Source organism: Polypterus senegalus, chromosome 13 (genome assembly GCF_016835505.1).
Source record: "Polypterus senegalus isolate Bchr_013 chromosome 13, ASM1683550v1, whole genome shotgun sequence".
Classification (NCBI taxonomy): Eukaryota; Metazoa; Chordata; class Cladistia; order Polypteriformes; family Polypteridae; genus Polypterus; species Polypterus senegalus.
In genome coordinates, this window is record NC_053166.1 from 74,396,896 (window position 1) to 74,416,445 (window position 19,550).

Here is a 19,550-nt window from a genome sequence, read left to right on the forward strand (position 1 = left end):
ACATAAACAATCATTTAATTAACATGTATCCCTTTTTGTTTTAGTAAAGCACTTCACAGTGAAAATGCATACAGTTTACATTAACTGTACCATGGAAGTCCAAGTGGTGACTTTATACAGTTTAAAAAGTTAGTCTTAAAACCTTTACTCCATTCTTGCAACCAGTAAGCTACACTGCCTGGAATTACTGACGGGGGATCTTTAACACTTGCAAACAGAAAGAATTGTCCAGGACAAGAATTCAGAGGTAATTCATTTCAAGACAACATGCTCAGTTCAGTTAATCAGGGAATGGGTTTAGGGCAGCCCTGCTTAGCACTGTGGTTTTTTCCAAATTCACTTTGTTCCAAGCTAAATTCTTGCTCCACCATTGTGTGTGTGGAATCTTTGTCTACTTGGCCCAGTCTCCCAGGCCAAGGCTCTAAATCAGGGGTCTGCAGAGTTGGTCCTAGAGGGCAGGAGGGCTGTTCCAACCCAATTTCTTAAAGAGAAGTCACTTCTTACTGTTCAGGCATTTACTGTGCAAGCAACATTTTTCTGTTTCACTTTAGTTGTCTCACTAGTTCAGATGCCTCACACTTAATGGTTGCTTTAGTCTCAAACAACAGCATTTAGTGATTTTAATTGCTCCTTAATAGCAATAAAATGCCAAAGAATCCAGCAGTTTTCCATCTAACCTGTTACCATTTATATACCTGGGTATATTTGTTATGAATTATGAGGTTTAATAAAATATTGGCAGATAAACTGAAGAAAAAAGTGAAGGACTGAGAATTATTAGTCCACTTCAAGCTACAAAGCATTTGGGTGATATCCATGGAAAGGCAAAAATCTACAATATAAGAATGAAAACCAAAAAAAAAGCCATTAAATTAAATAAGATCTCTTATTACCAAGAGCAATTGGGTAGTAGTGTCATACACATGCGCATGGGAGGCAGCTAAAAGGACCAAATGAAGGTAATTCCACGCCAGGCCAGGGGTGGTGAGGTGCGCTAACCCTTTCTCTGTTATCCCTGCAAACCAAACACTGGAAATTCTGCCTGATTCCAGCTACAATGACATCACTTTCGGGTCCAGTTATGAAGACGTCACTTCCAGTTCCAGCCACAAAGATAACACTTCCAGGTCAGACTACGATGATGTCACTTCCAGTTCCCTGTCTTAAAACCCAGACCACGTCCTATGTTTCCCCAGTTCAATGGTGGACTCGAATTTGTACATGTCAGTGCAACTCATTTTGCCTTTTGCAGCCAGGGCTCAAGTACACAGATGCGTGGTGGATAAAGCACTCCATCCTCATAACTCTTATACTGCTGCCTACCTGGATGATGTTGTCATCTATTTCAGCACCTGAAAGAAACACTTAAAGTAGATACAAGCTGTATTGCGGTCTTTGGGGGAAGACGGTCTTTGTATTAACCTGAAGAAATGATTCTTTGGATTGGTCGAAGCCAAATATTTAGGCTAACCAGTGGGCCAGGGGGATGGTGCGGCCACAGTGTTCCAAAGTTGATGTCATATTGAATTGGCCCCGTCCTATAACCAACAGGCAGGTTCAGGCCTTTCTCGGATTGTTGAGCTACTATCGCCAGTTTGTACCCTGTTTCTCTGAGACAGCGATGCCATTGACCAATCTCACAAGGAAAGGGAAACAGTATCATGTGGTATGGGATGATAAACCAGAAGCTGCATTTTGTGACTTAAAACAGGCCCTTACGTCAGCTCCAGTTTTGAAAGCCCCTAATTTCTCTTTACCTTTCATCCTCCAGATGGACGCTTCAGACACAGGTTTTGGAACCGTGCTGAAACAAAACGTCAACGGAATTGAACACCCCATTATGTTCTTGAGTTGGAAACTGCTGGACCGAGAGACCAGGTATGCGGCCGTGGAGCAGGAGGCCTTGGCGAATAAATGGACAATTACTCAGCTGAAGTATTACCTCTTGGGTTGCAAGTTCACCCTGGTGACAGACTATGCACCTTTACAGTGGATGGCCTGGCACAGGGAGTCAAACCCATGAGTCAAAAGGTGGCTCTTAGACCTACAGCCATACAAGTTTTTGGTTGTTTATCACCGGGGTGTCCTGCAAGCTAATGCCAATGCCCTTTCCAGAGTCACGACCTCTTGGCCAGGTAGGCCTGACACGATGGGTCTGTGCTGGGGGTTGTGTCACACATGTGCACATGGAAGGCAGCTAAAAGGACCAAACAAAGGTAATTCCATGCCAGGCTATGGGATGGCAGGGTGCGCTAACCCTTTCTCTGTTATCCCTGAAGACCAAACACGGAAAATTCTGCCCAATTCCGATTATGATGATGTCACTTCTGGGTCTAGCTACGAAGATATCACTTCCAGGTCCAGCTACAAAGATGTCACTTCCAGTTCCCTGCCTTAAAACCCAGACCACGTCCTAAATTTCCTCAGTTCAATGGTGGACTCGAATCTCTACACATCAGTGAAACTAATTTTGCCTTTTGCAGCCAGGGCTCAAGTACACGGACGACTGCCACAAACCTCCTTCTGTGTGTCGAGGTCATTTATTTCACAAAAGGATTTTTGATCTCCCAGCTTTGACCCTTTTTTGCTGTCTTTATGCTCCATCTCCAGGGTTTTTCTCAAATGTTCTATTTATCAGTTTGCTGACAGGACAGCAAATCCCTGTTTGAGATTTTCCAACATCGAAATGAAGTGTATTAGTCATTTTGCAGAGGTAACATTATAGACCGGCATCCAAGTGCAAGGCATTTCCTGACTTTTATACTCTGTTGCTGTCAGGACTGCCTCCATTTGAATAGAATGGATGGATGGGAATCACCAAGAGACAGAGCTGGTTGCTTCTGAATCATGGTGGCTAAACTCAATTGATGTGAATCAGAAATGGAGCAGACAACAATCAGACTCATCTCTGAGTGCTGACTCTCCTTCTGCCCAACTTTGATTTTGGCCTTTGAATACAATCTTTGTTTACAGTATGTTAATATGTTACACAAAGGTCATGTAACTTACATGTAACGTGTTCCATTATATCTGAAATCTCAAGGAACACATCCTTTACAAATCTGGCTAATTGTGTATGTTTAACATATTGAAGTGAGATCATTTTTGGCCAAAGCAGACAGGGTGAACATGACACTACACATTTGTCCCCAGTTTGTTCATAAACGCCTTTATTGGGCTTTGTAATATGGCTAATAGATTATTAAATACAGAGAATGAATCAAAAGTTTGAGAGCAGCTGAGACTAGCACCTGTGATGTTTCACAACACTGCCTGTGCTAAAAATGAAAAAGTAAGAAACACTTGCAGGGCTGGTGTTAACTGCTTAACATTACAGAAGGAAGTGGAGAAATGTGGCTAATCTCACACAGCTGAAGCAAGGAAACAAAGCAACTTTTGAAGTGGTGATCAATGTACAGCACTTAGAAACCTTACAGAAGTTCTGGACCACTTACAAGAACAGGTGTCCAAAATGAAACTAAAACAAATGTGTGCTCAGATACAAGGGTGGGATTTTAGTTCAACGGTTCCCCCCATTCATAGGTGTCTATCTTTATCTCAAAACAAAAAAAATATGTGAGTGAAAAAAATAATGATTTAGGCCCAAAAATATTTTTGTAATTTCCTGACAATTGTCAGAGTGGAGTTAACTCACAGCTTGCAGAAGTACACTCATTCTCATTCACACAAGCTCATTCTCTCTCCTTCTACTTAATTTGTCAAAACACAGTCATGACGTTTCACTGAGAAAATTGATAAGTCTGCTCCAAGCTAACACTACACAATTAACCACAGCTCCTATGCTTCACTTTTAATGTTCTTTTTGGAGTTAGCATTATAGTGATAATGTGCCATGGTGACCTGACCAGGCTCACTATCTATCACCTTCAACCCTCTCCAGGGCACTTTCTACAGGTGTAAGCCCTCAGCATTCCTTGGTTCTTCTGCTAATGAGCTGTGCCTATTATATCTCAAAGTTATAGGTGGTTGGGAGGGACCTCACTACATGTCCAAATACCTTCAGTTGGCTACTCTTCATCCAGTCACTCTAGTTTTACCCCTAAAATTTCATAGACATGCTTGTCAGGTAAAGTGATGATTCCAAATTGGCCATATCTGGTTGTGAGTATTGATGTATGGATGGGCCTTGCAATGTACTGGCACCCCATCAATTCCTATCTTGTGCCCAGTGCTACTGGGGGAGACTCTGGCACCCCTTGAATTAAATTAGGCAACTGTGAGAATGCTCTTGTATATTAGGAAAGTCTTTAAGAACTCTGAAGCCTGTATAGGTGCATGGAGGCACACCAACTTTGATTAAGTCATATGGCAAAGTTTGGGAATCCCTCTCAGTCTGCATAATAATTTACTTTCAACAAAAAAGATAACAGTGGTATGTCTTTCATTTCCTAGAAACATCTGATTAATGGGGTGTTTTCTGAACAAAAAGATTTTTAGTGAAGCCGTATGTAGTTGTATGAAATTAAATCAAATGTGAAAAACTGGCTGTGCAGAAATTTGGGTCCCCTTGTAATTCTGCTGATTTGAATGCATGTAACTGCTCAATACTGATTACTTGCAACACCAAATTGGTTGGATTAGCTCGTTAAGCCTTGAACTTCATAGACAGGTGTGTCCAATCATGAGAAAAGGTATTTAAGGGGGTCAATTGCAAGTTGTGCTTCCCTTTGACTCTCCTCTGAAGTGTGACAGCATGGGATCCTCAAAGCAACTCTCAAAAGATCTGAAAACAAAGATTGTTCAGTATCCTGTTTAGGGGAAGGCTACAAAAAGCTCTCTCAGAGGTTTAAACTGTCAGTTTCAACTGTAAGGAATGTAATCAGGAAATGGAAGGCCACAGGCACAGTTGCTGTTAAACTCAGGTCTGGCAAGCCAAGAAAAATACAGGAGTGGCATATGCGCAGGATTGTGAGAATGGTTACAGACAACCCACAGATCACCTCCAAACACCTGCAAGAACATCTTGCTGCAGATGGTGTATCAGTACATCATTCTACAATTCAGCGCAGTTTGCACAAAGAACATCTGTATGGCATGGTGATGAAAAAGAAGCCCTTTCTGCACTCACGCCACAAACAGAGTCGCTTGTTGTATGCAAATGCTCATTTAGACAAGCCAGATTCATTCTGGAACAAAGTGCTTTGGACTGATAAGACAAAAATTGAGTTATCTGGTTATAACAAAAAGCGCTTTGCATGGTGAAAGAAGAACACCGCATTCCAAGAAAAACACCTGCTACCTTCTTTCAAATATGGTGGAGGTTCCATCATGCTGTGCGGCTGTGTGGCTAGTTCAGGGACTGGGGCCCTTGTTAAAGTCGAGGGTCGGATGAATTCAACCCAATATCCACAAATTCTTCAGGAGAATGTTCAAGCATCAGTCACAAAGTTGAAGTTACGCAGGGGTTGGATATTCCAACAAGACAATGACCCAAAACAAGTTTGAAATCTACAAAGGCATTCATGCAGAGGGAGAGTACAATGTTCTGGAATGGCCGTCACAATCCCCTGATTTGAATATCATCAAAAATCTATGGGATGATTTGAAGCAGGCTGTCCATGCTCGTCAGCCATTAAATTTAACTGAACTGGAGAGATGTTGTATGGAAGAATGGCCAGAAATACCTCCATCCAGAATCCAGACACTCATCAAAGGCTATAGGAGGCGCCTAGAGGCTGTTATATTTGCAAAAGGAGGCTCAACTAAGTATTGATGTAATATCTCTGTTGCGGTGCCCAAATTTATGCACCTGTCTAATTTTGTTATGATGCATATTTTCTGTTAATCCAATAACCTTAATGTCACTGCTAAAATACTACTGTTTCCATAAGCCATGTCATATATTAAAAGGAAGTTGCTACTTTGAAAGCTCAGCCAATGATAAACAAAAATCCAAAGAATTAACAGGGGTTCCCAAATTTTTCCACATGACTGTAGATTGATTAAGGCATTAACCTCACGTAAAGCAGATGCACTTCAACACCTTTCCAAAAAGACGTCTCAATATGCCAGGCTTATGTCGCTTTTTAACTTTTGCCATCTTTTTAGATGGCCCACGTTGACATTCTCGCTTCTCTGTGGCTGATTTTGATTCTTTGCATAACTCTTTCTTCCTCCTCCTTCTCTCCTTCGCTTCCTGCTCCTCTTGTAGCTGTTCCTGTAGCTGGTCCCTTTCATTTTCCAAGGTGCTGATGTAGTGCAGCGCATCTTCCATTTCTTTCTGAGTGATGATTCGATCCCCCTTTTTTAACTGATGGCTGCTCTTCAGCTGGTTTTCCAGGCTCCTCTTCTGCTTGCTCAAGATGTATGCCATTTTTAAAAGGTTGGTGCGCTCCCTCTTCAGATCTCGAAGCTGAGCTTCAGCCGCCTGCTGGTTTTCAAAGAGCTGAATCAGTTTCCGTTCAAGCTCTTTTCTTTTTTTCTCTCTTTCACTTGCGCGATCATCATGCTTGAATTCTTGCTCTTCAGGGGCTGAACTGGAAAGGCAGGCTGCCAGGTCTGCGCACATGATTTTCCATTCCTGAATAACTTTATCTTTTGCTTCGAGCTGATGTCTGAGCTCTCGGATTTCATCTTGCATTTTTTGGAAGTTCTCCATTGGTGTGTTCACCTGCATCCTAAACCAGTAGGCAAGGCTGGTGGGGAGGGTTGGGGCAAAACTCTTGTTCATTAGAGTGTCTGAAGCCTGGGATTGATGAAGGGATATCTTTGCCATCGGAGAAGAACACTGAAAAATAATATAATAAACATTTTATCAAAGGTGAAAGTGAGGAAGAAGGCAATCAATTAGAGAAACTAAAAATGTAATATTAGTAGTAGTAGTAGTTGCAGTAATAGTAGTAGCGGTATTGTCACAAGTACAGAGTAGCACATTGAAGAATCTTTTTCCATGTGTTGAAAAAACAGAGAACCCCTGTTAAGAATCATGGAAACCCATTAATGGAATGGGAAATTATGTTAAAACTGCACTAGCTATGTCATTCTTTTCTAAAGTACCAAATATTGACTGCTGTTCTACTGCTACAGAGTGACATTTTTTGCCAGATGGTTGTCAGCAAGGCCCAACATACCAAGCTTTTCAAGTGACTCCACAGTCTCCAGTTTCACATGCTTATTTTTCTTAATGCATTTTCATGCAGTAGTCTACCCAAATTTTCCACAGTAAAATTAAACACATGTATATACAGATTTTTCTGGATATACATTAATCCATTTCCCATGTTATTCAAATTCAGTTCACAATGAGCTGAAGCCCATCTCAGTAGCATCAGGTGCAAGTCAGGAGTTAGGCCTCCACTGAGACACTTCATTTCAGAAGATAATAAAGTTAAAACAGAAAATAACTTTACAGTCTGATGTATCAAACAGACCCATCATCACGGGTTTGAGAATCAAACAGACATGTCATTGTGGCCTCAGGGGTTATTTCCTAACCAATCAAACAGCTAGGTTTGTTCACTAATAATGTTTTAATGAGGAGAATTACTGTTTTGCTTAAAAGAGTACTATAATGTATAATTAACAAAGAAATAAATAGGTGAAATCTGCATTGACCGGCAACTTTCTAGTGCAGTATTATTATGATTGCATTTCATGCCCAGATTGCAAAACTGGTGCTGGTATTAACTTTACATTACTTTTGGCAGGAACTTGTGCATACATCCAGTGTCGTTAATAAAGATTACAAAACAGACAACATCATTTTGGAAAGAAATACAGTACAGATATTAGAAAATAGTTGAGCTCAAACCCCACAACTTTATTTAACTGTCCTGAATGTAGACTCCCAAAGCATGCAAGTCAAAAAAGCACTTCCAAAAATAACCACTAGAAGGGGAAATTCCACCAAAAAGCCCAGCTAGACACAAAATGTACTCAAAGAATCTTTATAAAATAAAAGATTTACTCTTCACAAAAACTGCTCTGTAATACTGTGAAGATCTGAACAGCACAAAAGTCATCCATCGCCTCTTAAAGGCAATTCCATAAGCAAACAAAGTCCCAATACAGAATCCAACGAATGGTCAAAATAACAGAGCAGAACGTAAAAAGAATCCAACATCAAAAATGCACTAAGAACAGCAATACACAAGGAAACTGATCAACTCCAGAGCACATTCACAGTGAAATTCCAGGAACTGTGGGAGACCCTCTGGATTTATAGGGCAGAGGGCAGGTCATGGCAGAGATTGGTAGGTAGCCCCACCTCTTTGGGGAACTACCCACAAAAGACATGGAACATGACACAGGCTTAGAGACAGATGCATAAAACATAAAGAATACTGCAAATCATAAATGAAAGAAATAGTTACACAAATAAATCTCCGTTACGGGAGATGGACATCTAAAGCGGAGCTCCGTTAGCAGTGGCTTTATTTTTTCTCTTATTTCTTATTATCTCGAGGTATCCTGTATTTATCCAACCCGAGGAGTCTCCACTACAGTATATAAACATGAGTAACAAGAAAGGGGGTCAGAAAAAAACGGAAAGGAAACTTAAAGCTACACCCAAGTCTAGAGAGACATCAAGTCCGAATGCAAGGTATGGCCTTTCAGAGACTGATCTGGAACAGGCAGGCAAAAGCACAGACTTCCCAGGAACCCGCTCCACTGCATCATCTCCAGTTGAGAGCGAAAATGGGATGAAGGTGCAAGTGATGCAGGTCACGATAGCTCACCAATTCCAGAAGATCACTTGAAACTAGAAATGGTCTTGCAGTCTGTGCTTTCATCCACACCTCGCGAGGCGGAAGCATCGTCTGTAACCAGGATTACCACTTCACATGCAGAGCACGAAAGCTGAAACAATTTGTCCAAACTCAAGGAAATGATCACAACACTGGCTATGACCACGGCCATAAGTAAGCTTAAGAAAGACATTCAGGAAAATATGAAGAAAGAAATAAATGGATTGCTCAAGACAAAGGAGGAGCTGCAAAACAAGACAAACGAGAAGCTGTGACTGGATAATAAAGACGTGGAAAAACATCCACCGATATAATCGGTTTGATGCAATCTTTAAAGGTATGCTGGGAAAAATTAAGGAATACATTTAGGAAGATGCATCTAAACTGAGAGAACTTGCCAATCAGCTGGAAGACGTTAAGCAGACATTCACGACTAAAATTGAAACAGCGGAACATTCGGCAGCTACAGCTGCGAATTCCAAATGCAAAAAACTCGGAAACAGACTTGCAGCTCTGGAAGATGGTTGCAGAAGGTATAATATTAGAATTGAAGGCCTACCTGAGAAGCGTGAAAGTCCAACCCCAGTGAAACTCGTAGCTGAACTATTCTCAAAAATAACTGGAGAGGACTTTAAATCAGATACCGAGATAGCAGCAGCTTATCACATATGTTGATCAAATACCTCTAAACCTTGGACTTTAATTGTCCGCTTCAGGAGATTACAATTTAAGCTTAAAGTAATGACACTTCTAAGACAAAAACAAGATATTATATTTGAAAATAACCACATTCGTATTTTCTCTGATTTCTCACCTTCAACAGCTGCTAAACATGCAGCTTTTTACAACATTAAACAGTGGTTACGGAAAGCCGATATCAGATACAGCCTCTTGTATCCTGCCAAACTGAAAGTGGATATTCAAGACAAATATTAATTTTTTTCCAGCAAGGAGGAAGCAGAAAAGGTATTAAGAAAGCTGATCCCGGCACTTTTTTAAATTACGATAGTGAGTCGCATCCTGTCATGGCAAGGCAAGAAGATATTACCTGCTGTCTGATCCGTTTGCAATGATATGGGTACCATAATTATACATCCTTTTCTCTTCTTGGACACTTTTTATGTTTTAATTACCATTATAGGTGTATTGTGGAAGAAATTAAGTTACTTTTTTTATTATTCTAATGGAGACTGTTTAACATCATACCCTTGGGTTATCCATTCATCCATTATCCAACCCACTATATCCTAACTACAGAGTCACAGGGGTCCGCTGGAGCCAGTCCCAGCCAACACAGGGCACAAGGCAGGAAACAAACCCTGGGCAGGGCACCAGCCCACCGCAGCCCTTGGTTTATTGTTATTGTTATTATTGCATTAGGGTTTACTATGTTTACCCAGGGCCACTTTTTAACACCACTCCCTGAGTTTACTGTCTTAATATTTCAAGACTGCTGAAGATTATATTTAATGCTTATAGTATTTAGACTTTATCGGCAATAGATATCTCTACTTTTTGATCCTCAAATGCCGTCGCTGGTGGGCATGTTTTGTTTTGGACATGCTCTGTCTCTAGGTATGTCAGTGGACTGGGACTTTATGAAGTGGGGTCCAGCCTCATGTGGGGAGGCAAAATGGGGTGGTGGGGGAATAAGGGGGGGGAGAAAGAAAGCAAGCTATATCTAGTCTATCCTTTTAATCCTTATAATTATAACTACCAATGTAACAATAGGCTGCATGGCAATAACTCGTGGGAAATTTGGAAATTAAGGTTAAAGTTGTCTCACTTCCAGTTAAGACTACAAAATGACATCAAAAATTCAGAATCAATGTCTCCATGATGGGACAGTTAACTTTGTAAAATGGAATGTTAAAGGCCTGAATCATGAATTAAAGAGAAAGAAACAATTCTCTCACATAACAGGTTTAAACGCTAAAATAGTATTTTTACAGGAGACCCACTTACAAAGCAAGGATCAGTTCCGGCTGCAAAAAGACTGGACTGGCCAAATGTTCCATTCCAGCTTTACAAAGAAAACTAGAGGTGTGGGAATTATCATACATAGAATAGTCTCATTTGTGGTATCAGATGTAATATCTGATCCTGAAGGGAGATATGTGATTGTCATGGGCAATTTATTTAACTGTAAAGTGATTTTGATAAATGTTTATGCACCCAATGTCGACAATAGGGAATTCATGCAAAATGTATTTGCATCCATTCCCAATGTGAACACTCATAAAATTATAATGGCTGGGGATTTTAATTGTGTTTTAAATCCATTCTTAGATAGGACTCCTGTCACAGGGGGATGACATCTAACACTGCAAAGACAATTACACATTTTTTAACTGATTACAACCTATCAGACCCCTGGAAATTTCTAAACCCAAACTCAAGAGTATATTCCTTCTACTCACCAGTGCATCATTGCTACTCAAGAATTGATTACTTATTTCTTGCCACAATTAAATCTTGCAAGTACAGTAATCTCTCGCTATACCGCGCTTCGACTTTCGCGGCTTCACTCTATCGCGGATTTTAAATGTAAGCATATCTAAATATATATCACGGATTTTTAAGCTGGTTCATGGATTTCTGCGGACAATGGGTCTTTTAATTTATGGTACTTGCTTCCTCAGTTTGTTTGCCCAGTTGATTTCATACAAGGGACGCTATTGGCGGATGGCTTAGAAGCTACCCAATCAGAGCATGTATTACATATTAACTAAAACTCCTCAATGCTATAAGATAGGCTTCCCGTGCGGTGCTCGATTGTTTGCTTGTCTCTGCCTCTCTCTCACCCTCTCTGACATTCTCTGCGCCTGACGGAGGGGCTGTGAGCAGAGGTGCTGTTTGCACAGAAGCTGATTGCCTAGTGGATACGAACGCAGCTCTAAGAAATACCGGCCGCTTTATCGCGGCGCTTCCAAAAACACACTTATTGATTTTTTGATTGTTTGCTTTAATCTCGCTCTCTCTCTCTGACGTTCTCTGCGCCTGACGAGGAGATGTGAGCAGAGGGGCTGTCTGCTTAGAAGATACTGACGATCCTCTAAAAAATGCCGCGGCAAACTTAAAAGCACACTTATTGATTTTTTGATTGTTTGCTTTTCTTTGCGAGCGCTCTTTCTCTCTCTCTCTCTCTTTGAAATTCTCTGCTCCTGAAGAGAAGATCTATTTGCATTCTTTTAATTGTGAAAAAGAACTGTCATCTCTGTCTTGTCATGGAGCACAGTTTAAACTTTTGACTAAAATGTGTTATTTCATGTCTAAAGGGCTCTAATAATGTTAACAGTGTGGGAGAGTTTCTAAGGACTTAAAGTATATAAAAATAACCATACAAACATATGGTTTCTACTTAGCGGATTTTCATCTATCGCGGGGGGTTCTGGAACGCAACCCCCGCGATCGAGGAGGGATTACTGTACAATGCTATTGTTATTTCCGACCATGCCCCTCTGATCTTGGAGCTAAAATCATTATGCCCCACACAATCATCTCGCAGATGGCGTCTTAACCCACTTCTATTAGCAGACGAGAACTGTACAGAATTTATATCCAAACCAATCAGTTCTTAGAGACAAATACATTCTCAGAGGTCTCCGCAGGAATACTCTGGGAAACTCTAAAGGCCTTCTTAAGAGGGCAGATGATTTTCCACAGAAATAAATTAGAAACCAATAAAGGTATCAGAGCTAACCACAGAAATTACTAGAATAGATGAAGAACATGCCAGGTGTCCAAGTGAGGCTCTTCATATGAAAAGGCAGTCGCTGCATTCACAGCTCAACCTCTTAACAACCAAAGAAACTGAATAACTCATTTTTAAATCAAGACAACATTACTATGAGCACGGAAAGAAAGCTAATAAGCTCTTAGCTCAACAAATCCACAAGCAAGAAGTTCACAATGCAATCCCAGCAATCACCAACACGAACAGAGATAAAATCATTGACCATAAAAATATAATGCACACATTTAGAGACTACTATAAATACATTCTACTGAGTTTAAAGAAGACAACACACAATCTAATGCATTTCTAGCTACATTACGGATACCACAAATAGATACTTTTAGTGCAGAGGAACTGGATAAACCTCTGGCGCTATCAGAATTACTAGATGCTATAAAGTCACTTCAAAGCGGGAAAGCAGCAGGCCCTGATGGCTACCCTGTAGAATTTTATAAGAAATTCTCCACTCAGCTAGCTCCCCTCTTATTAGCAACATTTACAGAAGCTAGAGACAATCAAATTCTACCTCAAACTTTTCGCCAAGCATTAATCACCATCTTTCCTAAACAAAATAAGGACTTATTACAATGTGCATCATACAGACCAATTTCACTTCTGAATAATGATGTTAAGATACTCTCAAAGTCCTAGCTAGAAGGATGGAGAAAGTGCTGCCTTGGTAATATCACAAGATCAAACTGGATTTATTAAAGGCCGACACTTAGCTTCCAATCTTCGACACCTGTTTAATGTAATATATTCACCAGCAAAGTCAAACACCCCAGAGATATTATTATCATTGGATGCAGAAAAAGCATTTGACATGATTGAATGGAACTACCTTTTCACTACATTAGAAAATTTGGGTTTGGCCGAACATTTGTGCATGGATCAAACTACTGTATACCAATCCAGAAGCTTCAGTTTGTATTAACAACATTTGTTCAGACTACTTTAAACTAAAACGTGGTACCAGACAAGGATGCCCCTTGTCACTTGCTATTTGCAATCGCCATTGAACCACTGGCAGTTCACTGTTGAAATGCTTATCAGATAAAGGGGATTATCAGAGAAGGACTTGAACAGAAAATTTCTCCATATGCAGATGATATGGTACTGTATATATCAGACCCACAAAATACTGTGCCTGCAGTCTTAACAGCACTTACAGAATTTCAAAAGATCTCTGGTCTCAGAATTAATTTGAATAAAAGTGTACTCTTTCCAGTGAATTCTCAAGCATACAATATTAGATTGGACACCTTCCCTTTTATCATTGCAGATCAGTTTAAATACCTAGGGGTAAATATCACAAGTAAACATAAAGCTCTTTATCAACAAAATTTCACCATCTGTATGGAAAAAATTAAGCAAGACTTGCATAGATGGTCAACCCTCTCACTCTAGAAGAAAGAATTAACATTGTTAAGATGAATATCCTTCCTAAGCTTCTCTTTTTATTTCAAAACATTCCAATATACATCAATAAATCATTTTTAAGCAATTAGATTCAACCATAACCTCATTTATTTGGAACTCAAAACATCCATGTATCCAAAGAGCGACCCTACAAAGACCTAAGGCAGAAGGTGGCATGGCTCTACCTAACTTTCAGTTTTATTACTGGGCAGCAAACATACAAGCTATAAAAACCTGGACACAAACAGATGAACATACACAGGCTTGATGCACAATAGAAATAAAATCCTGCAGTACTTCTTTATATTCCCTGCTTTGTGCCCCAATAAATGCAAGTTATCACCAATATACTAATAACCCAATTGTGCTTCACTCACTCAGAATATGGAACCAATGTAGAAAGCATTTTAAGATGGAGAATCTTTTATCTGTGGCACCTCTGCATGAGAACCACCTTTTCAACCCTCGCAAACATATGCAGTTTTAATATCTGGAAAACATTTGGGATTAAATTGCTTAGAGATCTTTATATAGACAACATCTTTGCATCCTATGAACAATTACATTCCAAATTTAACTTTCCAGCTACACATTTCTTTCACTATCTTCAAATTAGAAACTTTGATAAACAGAACCTGCCAGATTTTCCTCATCTCATACCTTCCTCTATGCTGGAAAAATATTGCTCAGTTTGAGGACTCAGACAGCATTTCTGCAATATATAAAATTATTTTACAGTCCCTCCCTTTCAAAGATCCAAGAGGACAATGGGAAAAGGATCTCTCACTCAACATATCAGAAAAGGAGTGGAAGGTAGCAATGCAGAGAATTCATTCGAGCTCCATATGCGCAAAGCATACAATTATTCAACTTAAAATTATATATCGAGCACATCTGTCTCGCTTAAAACTGTCCAAAATGTTTCCAGGGCAAGATCCAACCTGTGAACGCTGCAATCAAGTCCCAGCCTCACTGGGTCACATGTTTTGGGCCTGCACCAAATTAACATCATTCTGGACCAAAGTTTTTAAGTGCCTCTCAGACAGCCTTGGTGTCACAATCCCTCCTAACCCATTAACAGCTGTGTTTGGTGTTCTTCCAGATGGGCTTAAAGTGGAGAAGGACAAACAAACTGTGATTGCCTTCACTACACTATTGGCACGCAGACTTATTTTGCTAAACTGGAAGAATCCTAACTCTCTTCTTTTACGTCAGTGGGTAAAGTGATGTTTTATACATTTTGAAATTGAAAAAAATCAGATTCTCAGTTAGAGGATCTGTGCAGAATTTTTTCAAAACCTGACAGGATCTAATCAATAATATTTTAGAATAAGCTCTTAAAGCATTAAGGAAGTAGATTCTCTTCCCATTTCTTTTTCTTCTCCATTTATCTTTATCCGCCTATTAAACCCATCAATTTAAATATTTTAACAAGCTTTAAGTTTTAGTCCGTTGGCCAGCATATGCTCTCTTTCTCAGGGGTGGGGTTGATTTGTTTTCAATTCAATCCTATTTTTTTGTAAAAATTGATCTATTTGTATGGATGATTACAATAAAATCAATAAAATTTAAAAAAAAATGTACAAAGAAGACACAAAGCAAGCATATGAATCCCAGCTAGAGGAGGAGCCCTCGTTGAAATGTGACAATAACAAATGGCACTGGAAAGGAGTCTGTCTGTCAGTCTGATAATACAGTAGAACAACACCACTTTCATATTGACAGAATGCAGTTCCCAAGTGGTAGGAAACACTTTTATGAGAAGGTTCAACTCAAATCAAAAGACACTCTATTTAGCTTTACTGAGGGCATTCCATACAGGGCGAGATACTATTTTTGTATCTCTCTGTTCTTTTGTGTGTGTTTTGGTTTTAACAGCACACAGTCTAGTTATACTGTAGCTGATCTCTTCAATGTTGTGTATGACTGCTTTAAAATAGTCCTCTGAAACTCTGGAAATTCATATTAACAACTGTTTGTACAGAAATCCAAATATCCATCTTAAGAGTTAGTTCGGGCAATGGCTCCAGTATCAGGCAAAGCTCAGGAGGGCAGTTGGATTATCAGAAGCATTTAGTTTAAAGTTGAAGATTTTAAAACTGGGAATCTTCAGTAGAGGGCATCTTGATCTTGATGTTTTCACTTTCCAGTTTACACAACTATAAAGGCCTATAAATGCTCTGCCAACAGCTACACTTTATGTCTTGTTGTAATTAGTTCTGCTGCAGATAAGAACTACTGTATTTAGAAGTTTCATTCATTCATCCATGTTCCAACATGCTTATCCAGTTCATTATCATAGAGAACCACTGCCTACCTTTGCCGCATTGTTTTAAAGGTGGGAACCAACCATGAGTGAGGTGCCAGTGTGTTGCTGAGCAGAGACACATTGGTCCAGTTCACAGCTATCAAATCACCTAAACTATGTGTCTTTAAATGTGGAGAGTAAATGTAGAAAGACATAAGGAAGACATGCAAACTCCACACAGGCAGTGTTGGGCCGAGAACTTAACCCAGGATACTACAAATGTGAAGCAGTATAGGATCATAGTATCATAATTCAGCAATAAACTAATTCAAGTATATATTTAAACAGTTAATATATCTTTGACTGTAGAGGCATAACTAATTATGGAAAATTTAAATCTAAAAAGAAAAAATATTTTTCAATGTCTGAATAATTAATTGCATTTCAATATGTGCTGTTAGGTTAATTTGCAATCCTAAACTGGCCAATTGTGTGCATTGGACTGGCTTCATTCTGTTCTATTCAATACTTCCCGAGATTAGGCCCGGGCTCTGAATTAGATTATGTGGATTTAAGAATGTTATATTTCATTTCTTCAAAGAAATGTTCAGATTTCCAACAGCTAAGTAGCATGATAATATGGAAATTGAAGTAAAACACTTAAACCACGTAAAGTTGGGAGCTCTCCTTGAAGCTACCTCAAGGCATATGGTGGAATGAAATAATAATGTAAAAGATCTGAGATGGATCGCCATGGACAACTCTCCTCCAACAGTCAAGCATATCACGTTACACTTATAATCTGGATTTATGAACTTCTTTTGTGTTTGTACATTTAGTTTTTCAGAGATTTGGAATATTTTATTATGAGTCTGGTAATGCAATTTTGTCTTGATCACACCATGCAAAAAGTCATATTGTTTAGAGTCTCTGTGTCTATTGTCAATCATATGACATTCTCTATTATGTAATTTCAGGTTATGGATATAAGATTGCAGTACACGGTTTCTGCTATGCAAGTATTGGATCTGCTACAAAATACAACCACTTAGTCAGTTAGGAGTACATAAAAAATTACATAATTTGACTTGCTTACAAAACAGTTTTAAATATACATTTATTACATTATGATTACTCACTGAACTACTGCTTCAAAGGTTCAAGATACTGTATTCGAAGCCTGGCCAAGTCACTATTTTTTTCTGAAGTGGCACATTTTCAATGTGTCTGTTACTTTTTTTTGTAGTCTGCTTTCCCTTTCACATCCATAGATATGCAAATGAGGTCAAAGCTCTCTATTATTAAAAAAAAAAACTTTGGGAGGTAGACTAGGGAAACAAAACATGATCTTCTCAGAAGGCAATTTGATGTCCTGTGAGAGACACTTTAATGTCACGCGAGACAAGGCAGTGAGACAACATTTAAAACAAGTTCACGGACATCTAATCTAGCAGTTGTCGGATTGCTTTTGGGAGACACAATTCATGTGCTCCCAAAGTTTTAAAGTAAAAGTGAAAATAATGCATATGCAACAATTCCCATGAAAATAACAATCTCTTTAAATTGTATATCCAGTAAATCAAACTTGGGAGTGGGCGAACAAAGCGAGTGTGTTAGAAAAACATTAAAGTTGGTGGGGTTGTAAAAAAGTCACATTGGGCATCACAGTTTCAGATTTACCAGCAGGGAAACTAGCAGTGTAGACTTGGGTCAAGGAAAACCCTAGAATAAGAGAAGATAACTTTATTATTTATATTAATATTCCTCTTACAGCTAGAGGAAACATTATTAGTAGTAGGACTGTCAGAGCACAGCCAGAATGTTACTTGCATGCCAGACTGTTTTGTCATGTTAGGGTTCCAGGGTGACCCTATTCTCCCCTTTATACTCTTTATTATGTAGACCACTGCTATTCAATTAGTTCTGCGTAAGGACTACATTATGAAAAGTATACCAGTCAGGAGGGAATCATTTTTTTCAAATTGTAGAAGGAAGAAATAAACGGAAATCAGACTTACATGTTGTTAGTGCAGGCAGCGATGCAGGTGCTAGCCAGTGATGGATGCTGGATTACTGCTCTTAATGATCTTTCTATTCAAGAATGCCAATTCACATGTATGCATCAAGTCAAACAATGTCAAAATAAATGGTGCATGCCTCCTTGAAAACGGTGATATCCCTTGACTAGCTTCTGAAGTTGTTGATGCGAGCACAAGAGCCCATCAGTAAGTTGGTGTTGAAGTTACAGTGAGTTGTCTTGAAATGCCTCCAAACGTTACTACTGCTTCAACACCGATAAACTCTCATTTTACAGCAGAGGTTTTTTTCTGTTTTCTCACTATTAAATTGATTGTTTTTCCTCTGTTTTAAAGGTAGAATGCAAAATTTTCGTACTAAGACAGAGAAGCTAAAAAAAACCTGTGAAGAAAGCCTGCATGAAACGAGAGGTCAGAATAGCTTCTGGCTGCTGGTATCGAGGACCTTATTTTTGGGATTAGGGCGGGGGAACTAGTTAAAACTGCCAGTTACCACTGGTAGGGCAGGTCAAGTAGGAAAAAATGATATATTTAATAAGACTGAGATGCGACTAAAAAAATGAAATTTAAAATTATTTTTCTTTTTTAATTATTTGTTAAGAACCAATGAAAGTGCCAGGTTAAATCTACTTGAGGTCCAAATCCAGCCGCTAACTGTATAGCCCTGATGTTGACTACATCAGAACATCTCAAATCCCATACTCTTACAACACTGTCAGGTACTAAAGTTCATCACTTCCCCTTGCTTATTACATCTGTAACTCCAGGCAACTAGACAAAGTACCAGAAGAGGCAGGAGAGAAAAAGATATGTGTATGCTTAAAATAATAAAGTAAAATGAATGTAACAAAAATACAATTACCTCCAAAGTAGCAATTCACCTTGTGCCCATGTGCTTACTACCAAGTGGCTGTTTATCTTATGTTCTGGTTCAATTTGGAATTTGCTGCAGCATTTGGTTTGTGACCCGTCATTTGTGCGATAGACATATGCGCGCCGACAAAATAGTGACGATTAAATCGCGCCGACAAAATCGCGAAAGTTTCACTAAATATGATGAGACATGGCATGCCATCAGCACGGCACGCAGATAGTCCTTAAGATCACACCCTGCATATGTAGGAAGAATTGCAGCAAGGGCGTCCCACTCTCTTGGCCTCTCTCGCGATTTTCTTGAGGCGATTTTGTCGACGCGCATTTGTCGAAAACCAGTTAGCGGGTTTGTCGGCGCTCATTTGTCGGTCGCGGTTTTGTCAGGGCGCATATGTCTATCGTGCTTTTGTTGGTGAACCGCATGGTCTTGGGTCATCATGAATTCTACCAACTTGACCCTCCTTTTCCGGGCTATACTGCCTGGTTAATGGCCTTTCATCTCAGTCCACCTGTATTCCCCCAGGTTG

General features: G+C 39.4%; 1 protein-coding gene across 2 annotated transcripts in view; it reads right to left on the minus strand.

The window, feature by feature from the left end:
- Positions 1-5,849: 5,849 nt before the first annotated feature.
- The window catches only part of LOC120542549 (golgin subfamily A member 4-like), a 30,331-nt gene continuing 16,630 nt past the window's right edge, over positions 5,850-19,550 (minus strand). For both annotated transcript variants that reach the window (XM_039775081.1, XM_039775080.1), the window contains one exon: positions 5,850-6,748. In XM_039775081.1, the coding sequence (XP_039631015.1) occupies positions 5,978-6,748 (771 nt within the window). In that variant the 3' untranslated portion in view covers positions 5,850-5,977. The remainder of the gene's footprint in view (positions 6,749-19,550) is intronic.